At 40.1% G+C, this 16,253-nt stretch overlaps 1 protein-coding gene across 1 annotated transcript in view; it reads right to left on the reverse strand.

Moving 5' to 3' along the window:
* Positions 1 to 210: 210 nt before the first annotated feature.
* Positions 211 to 16,253, reverse strand: part of LOC101864583 (serine/threonine-protein kinase Chk2) — a 32,752-nt gene continuing 16,709 nt past the window's right edge. The window contains exons 10-16 of the mRNA XM_005112635.3: positions 15,698 to 15,736; positions 14,602 to 14,649; positions 13,333 to 13,496; positions 12,711 to 12,826; positions 11,836 to 11,921; positions 6,114 to 6,185; positions 211 to 3,114 (exon numbers count right to left, since the gene is read on the reverse strand). Of these exons, the coding sequence (XP_005112692.1) occupies positions 3,019 to 3,114; positions 6,114 to 6,185; positions 11,836 to 11,921; positions 12,711 to 12,826; positions 13,333 to 13,496; positions 14,602 to 14,649; positions 15,698 to 15,736 (621 nt within the window). The 3' untranslated portion in view covers positions 211 to 3,018. The remainder of the gene's footprint in view (positions 3,115 to 6,113; positions 6,186 to 11,835; positions 11,922 to 12,710; positions 12,827 to 13,332; positions 13,497 to 14,601; positions 14,650 to 15,697; positions 15,737 to 16,253) is intronic.

Consider the following 16,253-nt stretch of genomic DNA (forward strand, 5'->3'; position numbering starts at 1 on the left):
ACCAAAACAAGATTTTAAAAAATACTCACAGAACAAAACTGAGGACACTCTGGCACTCGCACATGTGATTTGAGCGCAGACTACACTCATCATAACCAACAATCATCTATATGCATATTTCGTCAACAAAAAATGGACAAATAAACGACATCTTTGTTGGATGAGAGACAAATGTAATTAATACTGTCACTAAAACAATGAAATACATTATCACTTCAACAAACATCACATCGTTTAATAAAAAAACCCCTTCAAAAACAACATTTCTATGGTGGAATGAATGCAACATTAAACAAGAATTAGATTGAAATCATAAACATTTTTGTTCCCTTTGCTAGAGAAAGAACCCTGCAGATGGCTAAAACAAGCAAAAGCGCCCTTGTTGCTGTTGCACGAAAAATGAACAACTCTTGTTTGACCCATATTTCCAGGGCCAGGTAAATGAAAAAAAGGTTACACTCACTTCTCTTGAGACAGCTGCACAATTTAGAAAAAAATTCATCACTTACGACCCCAAAATTACGAATTCAACAGTTTCTTTTTAGGGTTTTTGAGTAAAGAGAAGCACACCGACACTATGACAATAATTTAGTGCACAGAAAGAGTAAGATAGACAGACAGACACAGATTCAACAGAAAGAAAGAAAAGAAATAGGACATACCAAGTGATACTCTTTTACCCTCTGCTTTTTAACTATCAACGTTACTCTTCACCACGAAAACCATATCAAACAATCACGTTCTTTCATAACTGTTTCATCTTACACCACAAAGAAATTCTGAGAAAAATCTGCAAAAACATCCACCCATCCAACACAAAAGGAACAAATGTTCAACTAAGAAGAGTTTGGCGCACCCATATGACCTTATACAGTGTGAGCGCCGTAAAACTCTAACTAAACTAAACTTGACGAGTTTGAACATGGTGCTGCGATAGAAAAGTTCACCGTAAGAGGCCAACCCTCAATGTAGAGATGTTTTACACCCTATTCCACACAATTTACATCATTTACGACACGAAGCTTCTTTGACCCTGGCGGTCAGGGCCAGCCAAGGCCCAGTGAGATACAATACCTCAGCAGATAGACGGAAATACTCCAAAAATAATTACCCCCCCCCCCAAACTCAGGAATCAAATTCAGTCTTCTGCAAACAAGTGCAAATGGCTTAACCGTTACACCTCATAGTCATATGTGGGTGATGTCAACTCCGATGTGACACACACACTTACAGAAATATTCACCACACGCGGACGGCTGGAAAGTTCACTGCCACTATCTGTAGTGCAAACGTACATAAAGAAACAGGACTACAGAGAAAAAAATGGCATTATCATTTTGAGATGTTATACCCCATGGGAACTTATGTCACAACAATTTAACATAGCATTCAATTTTTTTAAAATAAAAAAATAAAAGCAAGGTTCATGTAAAAAAAAAAAAAAAAAGAACAGAGAAAATCCCACATTTCTGGAAAGATTTGTGTTTCCAAGTTGGAAAAAATTTCTCAAAATAGCAAAAAGTGTGATAGCTGCTTTTCCGCTCCCATCAGTCTTTTTTTTGTTCCAAAGTGAAAATCAAAACTTGATGAGCATATGAAGAAGGAAAATTCTTTCCTCAAAACAAGAATCATCAAATCTTTAGGACATTACAGACATATATATCAGTCTTGACATGATACAAAGCTAAACCAGATAGCTGCCTTTCTCGTACATACACCAGCATGTCATTTTTGGCAATATTTTCAAAGAGAAGAATATCTTTCCATTTAATGACCTAGTAAAAGTATTGCCTTAGAAACAGAGAAACCATCATACTATTACTATTAAGTTATTGAGACTTTGTGCTCTCATTCACAATTCACACCAGTATGTTGATCAAGTTGATGCATTTTCAACAAATTCTGTAGAGGCCTTTAATCAAGATTTCTTTCGAACTGAAATAACTGGAGCCTGGGCAAAGACACCCAAGCCATTAGAGACCAGATCAGCAATCAGGTCATTATCAAAAGCACATTAAATCAAATGCTTCATATTCCTCCTCACTATGACAATATCTTTTTGAAAAATCAACACTTTCCTGAACACAATCACTCAGAGATTCATATAATTTATAGAGCCAATCAAATTGTGATCCCGTCATCTAAATGCGGAATGGTGATTTTGAGAAGGCAAACATTGAAATTAATTTTTGTGCACAATGTTACCCCAAGGGGCTGGAGAATGCACGGAAAAGAATAATTTCATTCTCCCAAATATTAAACATTTGCACTTCCAAATTTGTGCATGCTTTTGAAAAAAACAAATCTGATATTTTGAACATTTTGGGAGAAATGCTCATATATAACTTGACAAAATCAATCCATGTCAGCAGGAACTACTGTGAATCTGTCGGATCACATTCAGTTCTCTCCTGACCAAAAGTTCTGCCGCTGCTGTTATTTCAAATACAAAAGGAAATGGAGTTCAGGCAAGATAAACTAAAGAGTCCATCTCAGATTTTTAAAATTCTAATAGAATAGGATCGATGCAGACCTGGCAATATAAAGAAAATCTAATATCAACCCTTGAAAGAAAAACTGCTTAAAGTGCCAAAATTTTGAGAATAAAACAATATGATTGAATTTCCTGTGGTACCTTGCAAAGTCTAAAACTTCCCTTCCTCCTATCAAGGTCATCATGAGTTCATTAGGGGTGAATTATTTTCATTATTAAATTACATACTGGGTACTACACTAGTTTATTCCATTTTAAGGATAAATCTTTTTATCAGAAAAAAAATAATGGAAACCAAGAAGAATTCCAAAGGGCGATCACATTATAAGAAAAACAAGCAGTAACACATTTTCCGTGGCGATTTTCTTAAAAATGATGGTTACTGCACTTAAGACAGTTTGATTTTCATGGGTTGGTGTGTTCATCAGAACTGTCAGCTGCCAATGTAAATGTCTATGAACATCTGTATCTACATTCAGTCTCTCCTTGCAACCTTGACAGTCTGGAATCTTTGGTCATCTTCTTCATGGAGTCTCGGGTGGGGTGCTTATGTCAGCCGAACTTTTCCGTTTCTGGGCGGGCTCATCCTCATTCTCAGTCGCTTTCCGCTTTGGTACAGGCTGAAAGTTTAAAAAAAAAAAAAAAATAACAATGGCATTGTACAGCGCATATCCACACTCTACAGCATGCTCTATGCATTATACAACCATTATTATCCCAGTAGACCCTAGAAAACCAAGAAACGTTCTCAGCTTCGTTTTGTTTTTGTTTTTGTAAAGTGTTTTACGGCGCTCGCAACTGCATAAGGTCATATGAGCATGAGCATATTTTCAGTTGGTAGGAAATTTTGAATTTTGCCCGGGTGGCGGCCTAAGCCTACTCTTATCGATTTTAGACCACCAAGGGATCTTTAACATGTGCAACTTGCACACGGGCCCTCCGAGATTTTTCGCCCTTGTCCGAGAAGGCTAGGTGTAGATCTTTCCTACCAGAAGATCACGGGGGTGGCTGAAAGACAGCAGTAAGAAGAAGCCAAGGAGTAGCAGTAGAAAGGCTGCAGAAAGAATCAGGAGCCCAGAGGAAGGGGCAAAGGAGGTGAGGGGGTGGGACAGAAAGAGGAAACGAAAGCAGACGACAGAACATTGCTAGAGAGCAGGAAATGAGGTGAAAGGAGACAAATTTAGTGAAGAAATTTTTTCGGTCGCTACCCGGATTCGAACCCGGGACCTTTTGAATGAGAGGCCAACACCTTAACCTCTAGGCCACGAGAGCCCCTCACAGCTTCGTGGGAAACATACAGTGTAAGCTGCAGATTGCACATGTTTAAACACTATCAAACTAACAAGACCTTTCCTGTGTAGGCCAGGTATCCATTCCCACCCGGACCAAGAGAAGGAAATTCGTGTAATAAGCCTTTCCAAAGGATATGTCGAGTCCCCCATGAGATGCAAACCCACGACCTAAAGGTTGGGAGTCAAAGAGCCTAACCACCAAGCCATCGATGCTAAACACAAAACACGTGTGTGATTTTGTGGGTTGGGAGAGGGGGAGAAGGAGGGAAATCATTTTAGTACACAGGGTAGGAGTTATAAATCAGAGGTGCTAACATATAATATTATCTCAAATCTTAGGCGTATTCTATTTGTGTTGCCAGTGCCGTAAAACTGCCACTAAAGCTAAATTAAACAGCTAGCTTTGAAAAAAAAATCCTGAACTTTTCGTATACTGCGGAACTGAGCATGGGGGGTGGGGGGGTGGTATAAAAATGTACAGAATATATTGTCTGGGGCATCTTATACCAAGACTGTAAGCCTGTTCTTATACAAAGTGGAATATGACTTGCATAAAGGGATCAAAATAAAAATTAATACATATGCATATTACAACAGGCATGAAATTAACTACTAAACATCAGAAGTCGGGACTTCTGGATTTATCAGCAAAATCTGCAACTATGATAAATGCCTTATATCAGACCATACATGCAACAACATGCAAAAAAACCCTTCAAAAACTCATCTAAAAGTAGAAGAATAAATCGTTTAACTTGCTTTTCAACTGCACCAACTTTTTGCTAGTAATAGAGTTAGAGTTAGTGAATAACCACTGATGCCGTCGGATCAGTGGACCCTCAAACTCAAACAACAAAATCTAGAAATACTACAAATAGTAATCCAGCTCCAAAAATAGGCAGGATTTCAAGGGAAATTTGGTTTTAATAAAGTGAAACTGCTCTGAATCATCCAAGGGATTTATACTAGTAATTGTGCTTCGTCGTTGCCACATGGGTCGACTGTTAGTAGAAATAAAGTGGAGAAATTTGCAAACTGCGCAAGTGCGTTCATGGAGGTGAGAGAGTTAAACATCAAAACTTCTGACAACAAAATGTGCTATGACATGGTGGAATCAGGCGATCGTCAATTTTTGGCCATGTGGAGAGTTATTGGTACCATCTTAAAGCTTGTTCCATGTCCTTTCCTTGTGACTGAAGGACCTGGGGGTCACCTGTTGGCAGAGCTAAAATTAGAAAGAAAATGGCCACCATAGTTTGTTGACGTCTAAAGCTTGAAAGTCCCTGAATTTTTTGCGCCTTTAATCAATGTTTCTCAATAAAATCCAAACAGAAATGTGGTTATAAATGGAAATAAAAGGTGTTGAGTCAAAAAACGAAAATGCAATAAAAATTGCCAAACTGGCAGAAATTCATGTTTCTTCAATTTCATTATTTTGACGAGCGCCTGATTTCACAACGATGCCACACGTATGTACGGAGAAATATGAACTATTCTGTCAGGCAACTTTTCTCACATCGGACGACTGAGGAAAGAAGACAAAACATTTTTGCCATCACTGAACATCATTGTTCACCACTACCGGTTAAAAGAAATGAGACATGGTTTGTTTATCTAATTGTTTGCTTTGGAGAGAAACACATTGACCCAATGACCGAACTGTCATCTTTATTTATTTGTTTGAGCAAAGAGAAGTACATGGACACAATAATGATCATTTACTGCTCGGAAAAGTAAGACAGACAGATAGACAGACAGAAACAACAGAGAGAAAGTAGAGAAGTTGGACTTTCAAGTGGCCAGTGGTGCCCTCCAACCACCCATTAAGTGACATCTAGTATTTGGAAAAAAAAAAGCAAAAGAGACAGACAGAGACAACAGAGGGACAGAAAGGAACAGGACGGACCTACCAGCGGAACCCTGTCACACCTGCATGAGATATGGGCACTTCAGAATAATTGCAATACAGTCAAAATTGGCTAACATAATGAACCCGTTTTTAAGGAGAATAGTGGTTGTCTTACAAAGTGTCATTTTAAAGTAAAATATAAAGCAGGGGGGGGAGTGACATTTTGTAATTTTGTACAGGTGATAGTCTTACACGGGCAGCCGTTTAGAGCAGGTTAGACTATACTTGTTAGAAAAATAGGAGAATTGGTCTGTACAATAGCGTATAACTCATTCAGCGTTCATTGGCCCTGACAGGTAGGGTTGAAGTAGCCGGTGTCCCAAAAGATCTGAATTGTGTCAATAGGGGTGAAAACATTTACGATCAATTAGACGCGGACTAAACACTGGACTGCATAGGGATGTTAAAGTGACCATACCATGTTTGGGGGTGCCATTTTTCCAGAGTTTGGATACATGAGTTTGTTGGCCTTACTCCTCATTTCTTCGTCCTGAAAATAAAAACAACAAAAATACTATTGTCACCAAAGAGAATGACATAATAATAATATTGTTTTTTTCCGTAGAGGTTTTACGGAGCTCGCAAGTGCATAAAATCATATGAGCGCAAAGGGGTGGATGTCAACAGAGAAGTCCTTACAGGGAATCAGACTTACTCTGCTCACCTCTCTAACATCAACAGCACAAAGTCTGCTTCGACTATCAAGGCACCCCGGAAATAGCGGATCACAAGAGTGTGACAAACATACAAAAGAAGTAGAGAAAAAAAGAATGATAGTAAGGATTAGAAAAGAAAAAAGCAGCAGTTCCCTATCGCAGTTCAGGCACAGTTATGAGCAGGATATTGATGAATCACCCCATTTACAATTATAATTCTACTGTGCACAAGAACAGGTTCAGGGTTCCTGCCATGAACTTCCCACCAAATTCAAGGAGATTTCAAGGAGGTTTCAAGGAGAAATTTTTAAAATTCAAGGAGATCTGGTCAAAAAATTCATGACAAAAGCCTATTTTCGAAGGTCTACAATTGTCCGAAAAGAATCATATAATAGTTTTAGATTTCCCTACAAAAACTGTTCGTAGGGTTACTGCCAACCCGGCCTCTCAATTTTCCGGTGGGGGGGGGGGGGGGGGGGGGCGGCTCATCCATTCTCCAGGGGCATGTTACATAACAATGACAGTGCAGGCTTCATTTATATATTATTTATTAATATATACACAGAATGGTGCGCACGCACGCATGTAGGTACATTCCAGTCAGCAACATGTCAGTGTGGCACTGGGATACTGTGACTTAGGTATTTCAGTCAGTTCTTACTTATTTATATTTTCCCCTCATCATATTCCCCTGTATAAACTATATAAAAATGAATCTTGCTTTGAGCCTGAGAAAAGGCCTAGAACCAGAATATCCACTGTCAAGAACCAGTTTGGGTGTCAAGGTTTATACAGTAAACGTAAAAGATAAAAGTTATTACTGTAACTAAAAGTAAAGTAATAACATGAATGTCTCAAGTACACCTATGTAGTGAGAGAGAGGTGTAAGAACTGTGGGACGGCAAGACGCAGAGACACTGAAAATCTGCAAATCTTGAACAGAAAGCTCATATATAGAATACAATACAGTAGTCTCCGCCTAAGATCCCGCTGCTCGGGAGCCAAGAAATGCGGGATCTTAACTGACGAACCCAGGGAAGAATCTATGGTGACCCATGCTACGGCTCACAATCGGTAAAATGGTCTCCCTCCACTCTAAAATGAACTGACGTGACAGCTTGGTGGGTTTATGACGTATGGCGAGCAAAGTGTTGTTAACCTTGATGATAATGACACATCACAGTGCATAGTGGCAAGAGGTGTGCCATTTTCACGAATTATCCTTTTATGAGTCTCAAGATCTACGCTCATCCAGCTGCCCCTCCCCTTTACCTGTCGAACATTTATAGCTTGCCATCTCTGACCGAGCCCCCCCCCCCCCCCAAACCGCCATTGTCGTTACACACCATTACGTTGTGAACACACCAAATAAAATTCAGTCTGTCTCGCAAATTCGGGAGTAGAGACAACTGCTGCAATGGTCAAGGTTCACGATTCGATGTGATCCCGCCTGGAGCGAACGTGTAGGCCCTACCCACCCAGCGAGTGATGTAAGTTTAGGGAGAGAGCTCAGGTGTGAGTGCGATGTGTGGGGAAAACAAACGTGTCGGTCAGTTCACACCCCGGTGTGATCCCGTCTGGGGCAAACATTGCATCGCTTCATTGAGTTTTACAAAGTGTATGTGATCACATTCACGATAGTGGCTGATCTTTGACGCGACGGACAGTTTATTGATCTCAACTTTCCCCCCTTAGTTGATCGGCTGTGCCCGCCCGAGTTTTTGTTCCGCAAATTACAATCTGAAATGCGGGATCTTAGCCGAATGTAGACCAGGGTGTCCAGCAATATTTCCTGAAAAAATTTACTACCAGGAAAAAAATTTACTACCCAGCAAATCAAGCCCCACACCAGCTCGAAAAAGGGAGTTAATTTGCACATTCAATAACATATATATTATTATTACATAACATATGGAACGAAAAGAACACACAACAAAGTCCAGTCGACAAAATAAAGGATTGACAGACGATCACAAGCTTGCTCGCAGCTAGATTTAGTTTTAGTAAGGTTTTTACGGCGCTCACAACTGCATAGGTGATATGAGCGACAAGGGGTGGATGTCAACAGAGAAGTCCAAATGGGGAATCAAGCTTCGACTATCAAGGCACCCCAGAAACAGTAGTTCACAAGCGTGACAAACAAACAAAAGAAGCAGAGGAAAATGACGATAGTAAAGAAGAGGACAGAAAAGGCAGCAGTTCCCCCTCTGCTGGTCCAGCACAGTATAAGCATGACATTGATAAATCAGCCCATATTTACAATTCTACTGTGCATAAGAACATGTCAATATCCTCCCTTTGGGAATGGCCTAAAGACGTTTCAGTCAGTAGCACTGCACTGGGGGTGGTGGGAGGGGGAGGGGGGGTAGATTTATACCTAATGTGTACACACAAGGTGACTGCCAAACCGGTTTCTCCATTTTCCTAGGCCATGTTACACAACAACAATGCGCGCACACACACACACACACACACGTAAAATGACTCGAGTAAACCTATTCAGTGTGAGAGGTGTAAGAACTGTGAGAGGGCAAGAGGCAGTGACACTGAAAACCTGCTAGTTTTGAACAGAAAGCTAAAATATTGTTCCAATTTACTATCACCCAACAAATGAAACGCGAACACTTAATTTCAATAACACGGCTTACAAGGTATGAAGGATCCCGATTCCATACAAGGCATGCACCAACGTGCGCTTGGCAGAGGGCTCTAAATCTAATCAAAATTCTGACATTTGCTTACAGTTTTTGTCCTCTGGTGTTGCCTTCAGCCGCCGCCCCCCTCCCCCGAGTGTATCTCTAAAAAAAAAATCAATAATCCCTGCCCTACTCCGTAGTCCTATACTTTACAACGCTCAGACTTTTTAATGAACTTTGGTGACCCCAACAAACGCCGGTGCTCACCGATACCGTACCTTATAGTGCCTCGTGCGAAGGTTCACTGACCTGTCACGTTGGCGAACCCGACAATCTGAAATTCGGACGAAGCTTTATTTTCTCCCCCCCCACACACACACGTGACAGCACGGTGAAGAGTCTGAGTAGCCTAATTATTAAATTCTATTTGCACGGCGACACAGCATTTATACTGTTCAACCTGCATATTACAAATGTTGCGTTATCAGTTTATCTTCGCCAAATTTCAGGGTGGTAACGAAAGCGAAAGTAGATCTTGATTTTCCCGATCGAGCCTCGGTGTCACATCAGAGACACTAAAATTAAATACTCTCTGGTCACATACACTTCAACCTGCCGCCATAGCGGCTTTTCGCGTGAAACGTACTCTCGGACGGGGAAAAGGTGAACGACTATTATATCACAATCGCGAACGGCAACAACGGTGTCATGTACCGCGGCTAGGGCTCACTGAAAAGTTTTGCTGGCTTCATCATTCAGTATGCAGGCTAATTTACGACCGTTTACCAAATTTTTACTACCTTCAAGGCAAATTTACTACCATTTACGACCTTTACGACTAGGGCGCCGAATTTACGACTTTTTTACGACTTTACGACTTTGCTGGACACCCTGGTAGACCTTCAGAGTGAATCAGAGCTAGATCTTAGGGGTGACTTTTGTATAGTAAAAATTCTGTTTTCTTAAAACAGCGGGATCTTAGGCGGAGACTACTGTACATATAATTTACTATCACCTACCCAATGAAACACGGTTTACAAGGTTTGGGTATGACAGATCCCGATTCCACACAAGGCCTGCACCAACGCGCGCATTGCAGAGAGCTCTAGATCTAGATAGTAGTAATCAAAATTCTGAAAAGTAAAATCTGCTTCCAAGTTTAGTTTTTGTCATCCGGTGTTGCCTTCAACACCACCCCCCCCTCCCCCGCGTTCGTCTTTATAAAAAAAAATCAATAACCCCCCCATTCCCGAGTCCTATACTTCGCAGCGCTCAGACTGCATGAACTTTGGTGACCTCAACCATCGCGATACTCACGATGCGACGAAAATGCACAGGTTCAATGACCGGTCACGATGGCTACCCCGACAAGAAGCTTGTATAACTTTCTTTTTTTTTCCCACAAGTGACAGCACAGGACAAACGATTTATTTTCATGGCGACACAGCGTTTGTAATGCAGAACCCGCATGTTACAAATGTGGCGCTATCAGACTACTATAGGTCCTACTGGCAAATTTCTAGGTGGTAACGAAAGCAAAAGTAGATCTTGATTTTTCCCGATCGAGCATTTTTCCCGATCGAGCTTCGGTACCGCACATACACTTCCAGTTGTTGCCGCCATAACCGCCTGTGCGCGGGTAACGTACTCTCAGGCCGGGAAAGGCCGAATGAATATTATCACAATCGCGACCGGCAAAAATGAACTCAAGGACGTTATCGGATTTGGTTTTCAAATATTCGAGAACGTTTACGTTTTTTCCCGGGTCTTTCACGGGGCAATTTACAGATTTCTTCAAATTTCCGTTGCATTCCGGGTCTCGCCTTTTTTTTTTTCAAACGACCGGGTAATTCCAGGGGCCCCCGTGATTCCTGGGGCCTGGCAGTCACCCCGTACACGTGTTCCTGTCCGATCTGGCAAAATTCAAGGAGTTTTCAAGGAGATTTTTCCTTCAATGCAAATTCAAGGAGTATTCAAGGACATTTTTCCTTGAATGCAAATTCAAGCAGTTTTCAAGGACTCCTTGAATTCAAGGAGGCCGCGGGAACCCTGCAGGTTAATGTAATGTCCCCCCTTTGGGAAAGGCCTAAAGACACTTCAGTCAGTAGCTAATAATAATAATGACGATAATGACAATAATAATAATTAATAATAATAATAATGTGAAAGTACACAGGTCTTGATCCCTAGATGAATCGAAGCGCTTTTCAATGAAAAATGATTATTCAATATAATTGATAAATCAAAAGACTGAAAATACATAGTGAGACAATTTGAACAACAAATTAACACAAGTGCAACTTCAAGAACCACACACATTCTCGAGCACAAAAACTGCAGGTAGAGGATAGCTTTGAAATAAAATGTCTTGAGACCTTTCTTGCATGGTTTTACACCTGTCCTCCAGACTGCAAAACTATAAAGCTCTAAAGCGAAGGAAAAGAAATTGACACGGTAAGCTCACATAAGATGTGTTGACTTAACAGATATTCACTCAATTTACAAAGCTTACTTCCCTTTCTTAGTAGCTCCCCCCCACTTTCTTTCCTTTTCTCTTAACGCTTTATTAACATACAGAGAGACAGACTAAAAAGAGAAAGCATGGCAGTCAGCAATAAAGAACACAAAAAAACCTGTTCCTTCTTTTCTCCTTCTTCACATTTTCTTAACCTAAAAAGAGACGAAAAAAAAGAAAAAAAAGAGTACGAATGGCAGTTTGCAATTAAGAACGTCAAAGAAAAAGCAAACTAAAATTTTGAATAAATTAAGAGAGGGAAATAATGAAAGTAAAAAAATAAAAACAAGAAGACCCCCCCCCCTTAAAAAAACAACAACAACCAAGCAGTACCTGTAGCCATGGATGATTAAGAACATCAGCAAAATCAATTCTCTTCTTTGGGTCCACCACCATCATCTTTTTGATTAAATCAATTGCTGAAAAGAAGAAAAAGACAAGGTCTGGCCTATCTAGTGATGAAGGAAAACATAAAACAGAGGTCTACAGATAAAGTCGGACGATGTTCTACTGATTATCTCCTCAATCTCAGCACAGGATGCCTAACGGCAGACTTCAAAGCAGTACAGAGACCCGAGAGATCAAAATTTGACATACAATACAATTTGACAGGCTCTATGGCAAAATTAGTCCGCAAAAAAGTATAAAGTCCCTTCAACAGAGCATTGGGAACAATATTAACTCGTAATGTAAATCAATTTCAGTTCTACTGTACTTGTACTTAAACAAATGAACAAAGGAATTGTTAACTTTTGTTTCCTAAATTTTGGAGGACACAAATTCGGACACACTGGCTTCCTCTAAAGTGAGTATTCTCGTCTCTGGTCTTAAGGGTTGCCCTGCCAGAAGATACATATTTTCCTCGAAAGTCACTTTTTTTTGTTTACTCACTCATCAAACAGCCATATTTCTCATAAGAAATTCAACTTAATATACCACGACTGCATGCAATCAATAACACAGATTAACATACAGCAATTATTTTTTTAGATTAACATACAGCAATTATTTTTTTTTTCAAATCAAAATTTTGGGTTAAGTACATCTGAACAGCTGGCAGGTGATACGCAGCAAGTCAAAGTACAGAGGTGTGTGTGTGCGAGTGTGTGTGTGTGAGTGTGTGTGTGCGTGTGAGAGTGTGTGTGCCTGCATGTGCAAGTGTGTGTGTGTGTGTGCGAGTGTGTGTGTGTGTGTGTTACAGTGCTCACCTGTCTCAGAGACATCCTTCCAATATTGCTTGGGGAAGGAATAATGTCCTCCCAGGATCTGTTTGGGCAGGTCCATGTCTTTACGCTCGTCCGAGAATGGCGGGTACCCGGACAGCCTGAGGGGGAAAATACATGTTGAGAGGAAGCACGTCATCATTTAATTTGATTCCAGCATGCATCCTTTCTTATTTGTTATGTACATGTTTGTAACACCCCCACAAACACAATTTAAATCATTCAGGAGATGGACTTTGACCCTGCCTGTCAGGGCCAACCAGAGAAGAGACAAATACACCATCTCAGCAGGACTTGATACAAATTTCTTTTCACTTGGGAATTGAACTCTCCCGTGTGCAACAGTGAACCACCTAACAGCTACACCAGATGTCATTCGTAATTTCTGCCAATTAAGGATAAAAAAAGTGTATTATCGAAGACCGATTCACCTTGTCAGTTTCTCAACATTGGTTTTTATTAAAAGTGGGTTAAAAAATTGTAACTTTTTACTTATTATCTATCAGAATTGCGCAAAATATTGTGTAGAGCGTTCTTTTACATATATTACAGTATCACAAGCTGAAAATAATTGATATTAAAAAAGAAAATAGCCCCCAGCACTCACATGATGAAAAGAATGACCCCGAGACTCCAGCAGTCTATGGCCTTGGTGTACGCCCCACTCCCGGCCGTCAGCAGAATCTCTGGTGCTAAGTAGGTCGGTGTGCCACAAAACGTCTTCATGATGGAGCCAGCATCGATAAACTTGGACAAGCCGAAATCTGTCACCTGAAGGTAACAAACAATAAAAGAGACTAAATTTTAAGGTTTTATTTTAAAGTTTTCAGTCAAGTCTCTAGTCTCCTAGTTTTAGGGGCATACAGAATATTCTAAGGGTGATTCCAATGTTCGTATTATTTGGTATAGTAATTAGGCAACATAAGTGCCAAAGATTAAAGGTGTTACAAGAGAGTACCAAACACAGAAAAGGAGGAGAGATAAGGGCAATAGATCTTATCTCAGAAAGAAGGAGCAAACACATTTTCAATGTTCTATGGGAAGATTGTAAAACCATTACATCCTCACTGACACAATATAAATCATTTATGAGGTAGGCAGCTTTCACTGTGCCTATCAAGGGCAACTGGGCTGAGTGAGAAACGGCATCCTAGTATGTAGACGCAGATACTCAGTAACTCAGCGGTGAAGAGCCTGACCATGACACCGGAGATGTTGGTACTACAAAAATAGCTACTAAAATAACTCAATGGTCGAACCCACAGCCTCTAGATCCGAAGGCAAGTATCCAAACATTTACGTGACAAAGCCCCTAACATATTAAAACCTTTACAAAAGTTCATTTTATTTATCCAGCACTCTGCGGACGTTTTGAAGTTGAGAATGGGTCATCTATTAGCCCAGTTAGTATCATGCTGGACTGCGGAGCCAATGGCTCTGGTCTGAATCCCAGACTGGACTGTCTTGAACTTGGTCGTTCATTTAGAGTTTTCAAGACTGTCAACCCATTTGGCTGCGTCCTATCAGAGATTTCTTAGTTTTACTAAGTGTTTTACAGCACCTGCAACACAATAAGGTCATATAAGTGCTGAAGATTAGATGTGTTACAAGAGAGTAACAAACACAAAACAGAAGGAGGAGAGATCAGGGCGATAGATGTTTAATAGGAACGAAGGTGCAAACCACACCAGAGCACGCGCCAACCACCCACTATCAGAGATTGACATTTAATTTGGAGGTCCCACCTATTAAGTAACCTAGTAACATTGACAGGGGTGTTAAACCCATACACTTACACTACGAAGAGAACAACACCAAAGTTATATACTGTGAATCACTAGATTACTGTTCTCAATCATTCTCTGTCTTGCCTCACCTTAATTAAAGTCTCCAGTTCATCAGAGTTGAGCAGGATATTCTCAGGCTGTGGGGAGACACAAAAGGAAAACATTTTTTATTTAGTTTCAGAATGAATCTTACAGCATTTGCAAAACAAATAGGTATAATAAAAGTGTCAGAGATTAGAGGTGTTACAAGAGAGTAACTTTAAAGAAAAAAAAAGAGGCCAGATGAGGATGATAAAAATGATTGATAGGAAAAAAGCAAACCATACCACAACACCCACCAACCACTCAGACACAGAAGGGAAAGACTGAATAATTGCCCCGAACACAATTTATATTTAAGTTTCATTTCGAGATAAGAAAAGAAGTTTAAATGCCAAGTTCAAAGTAAGATAGACAGAAAAAGTGAGGGAAAGAAAGGAAGAATCAGTAAGAGGAACCTGCTATGCCCTCCAACCACCCAAAAGCAAAACTGTGCATCAGGACAGAACACGGATGGAGAAAAATTATTTCGTCATTGCATAAGAATTCTTTTTCCCCATTCAATGTGACCAAACTAATAAGACTTTATTGCAGCTTCTAGGACAGACCTTCTGACAATCATTCCACAATTTGTAGATGCTCCTGGTAAAATAATTTGTCAGGCGTGCTGACAAAATGAGCTACTTCTCGCGATCCAAGAAAGGAGATATCGGCCGAAATTCAACACTGGGGTCAGATTTATAGACTTTTAGTAGATGCCATTTTGTTCAAGTCTACAGTGTCCTTTATTATTTCATACTAATAAATTTTACTAACTCCACCTATAAAGTTGATGTATCAATTTCCATATAGCTAAAATCCTAAAGAAGTAACTCATTTTGTCAGCACGGCTCACATTTATTTCGTTTACACCACAACTGGCACAAAGGTGTATCTCTTCACGTACTCAATTTAACTGACTAAGCATTAGGGTAACAATGTTAGGAACACAATCACCATAATTTAGAATTGAAAAAAAAACCCCCAAACAAGACAGATAGACAGAATCAGTAAGAATATAGAGCCTACCAAAGACACACTCCAACCACCTGCCCAAAACGCTGAGCCAACTGACAAAAGGGGGTTGGTGTATCAAAAGCTTCTTACCTTCAAATCTCTGTGTGTGATGCCCTGATCATGGAGATACTGTCAAAAACAAAACAAAAACTGACAAATAAAATCAGTTACAAAACACAGAGACAAAAAAAAAACCCAATTTACAAAAACAAATAGTGAAATAAAATCATTAACCAGACAAATAGTCATTCAAATTATTCATGAAACAATAAAAAATTTCCCGATAATTCAGAACCTTATCTGTACAAAAAGTCTTGTCTGTGATTACTATTTACACTGTTTGTTAGGGCTAAGGAAGGGCTGTCTAAATCTACCGATTTTTCTGGTAGTTACCCATTTTGGACCTGTTCTACCGTCATACCGATAAAGGTGTCATAACTACCGGATTTGTGCTGGGGTCCGTTCAGCTGCGTTTCCAATCTTCCCTTTTGTTACGGAAACCCGTACATTCCGAGAGATCCGTACTTGCCGTATTATTATACCAACTGCATACGTTTAAGGAGAGAGAGAGAGAGAGAGAGAGAGAGAGAGAGAGAGAGAGAGAGAGACAGACAGTAGCATGTAAACGAGCAACCTGATGGAACCA

Source organism: Aplysia californica, unplaced genomic scaffold, assembly GCF_000002075.1.
Source record: "Aplysia californica isolate F4 #8 unplaced genomic scaffold, AplCal3.0 scaffold01344, whole genome shotgun sequence".
NCBI lineage: Eukaryota > Metazoa > Mollusca > Gastropoda > Aplysiida > Aplysiidae > Aplysia > Aplysia californica.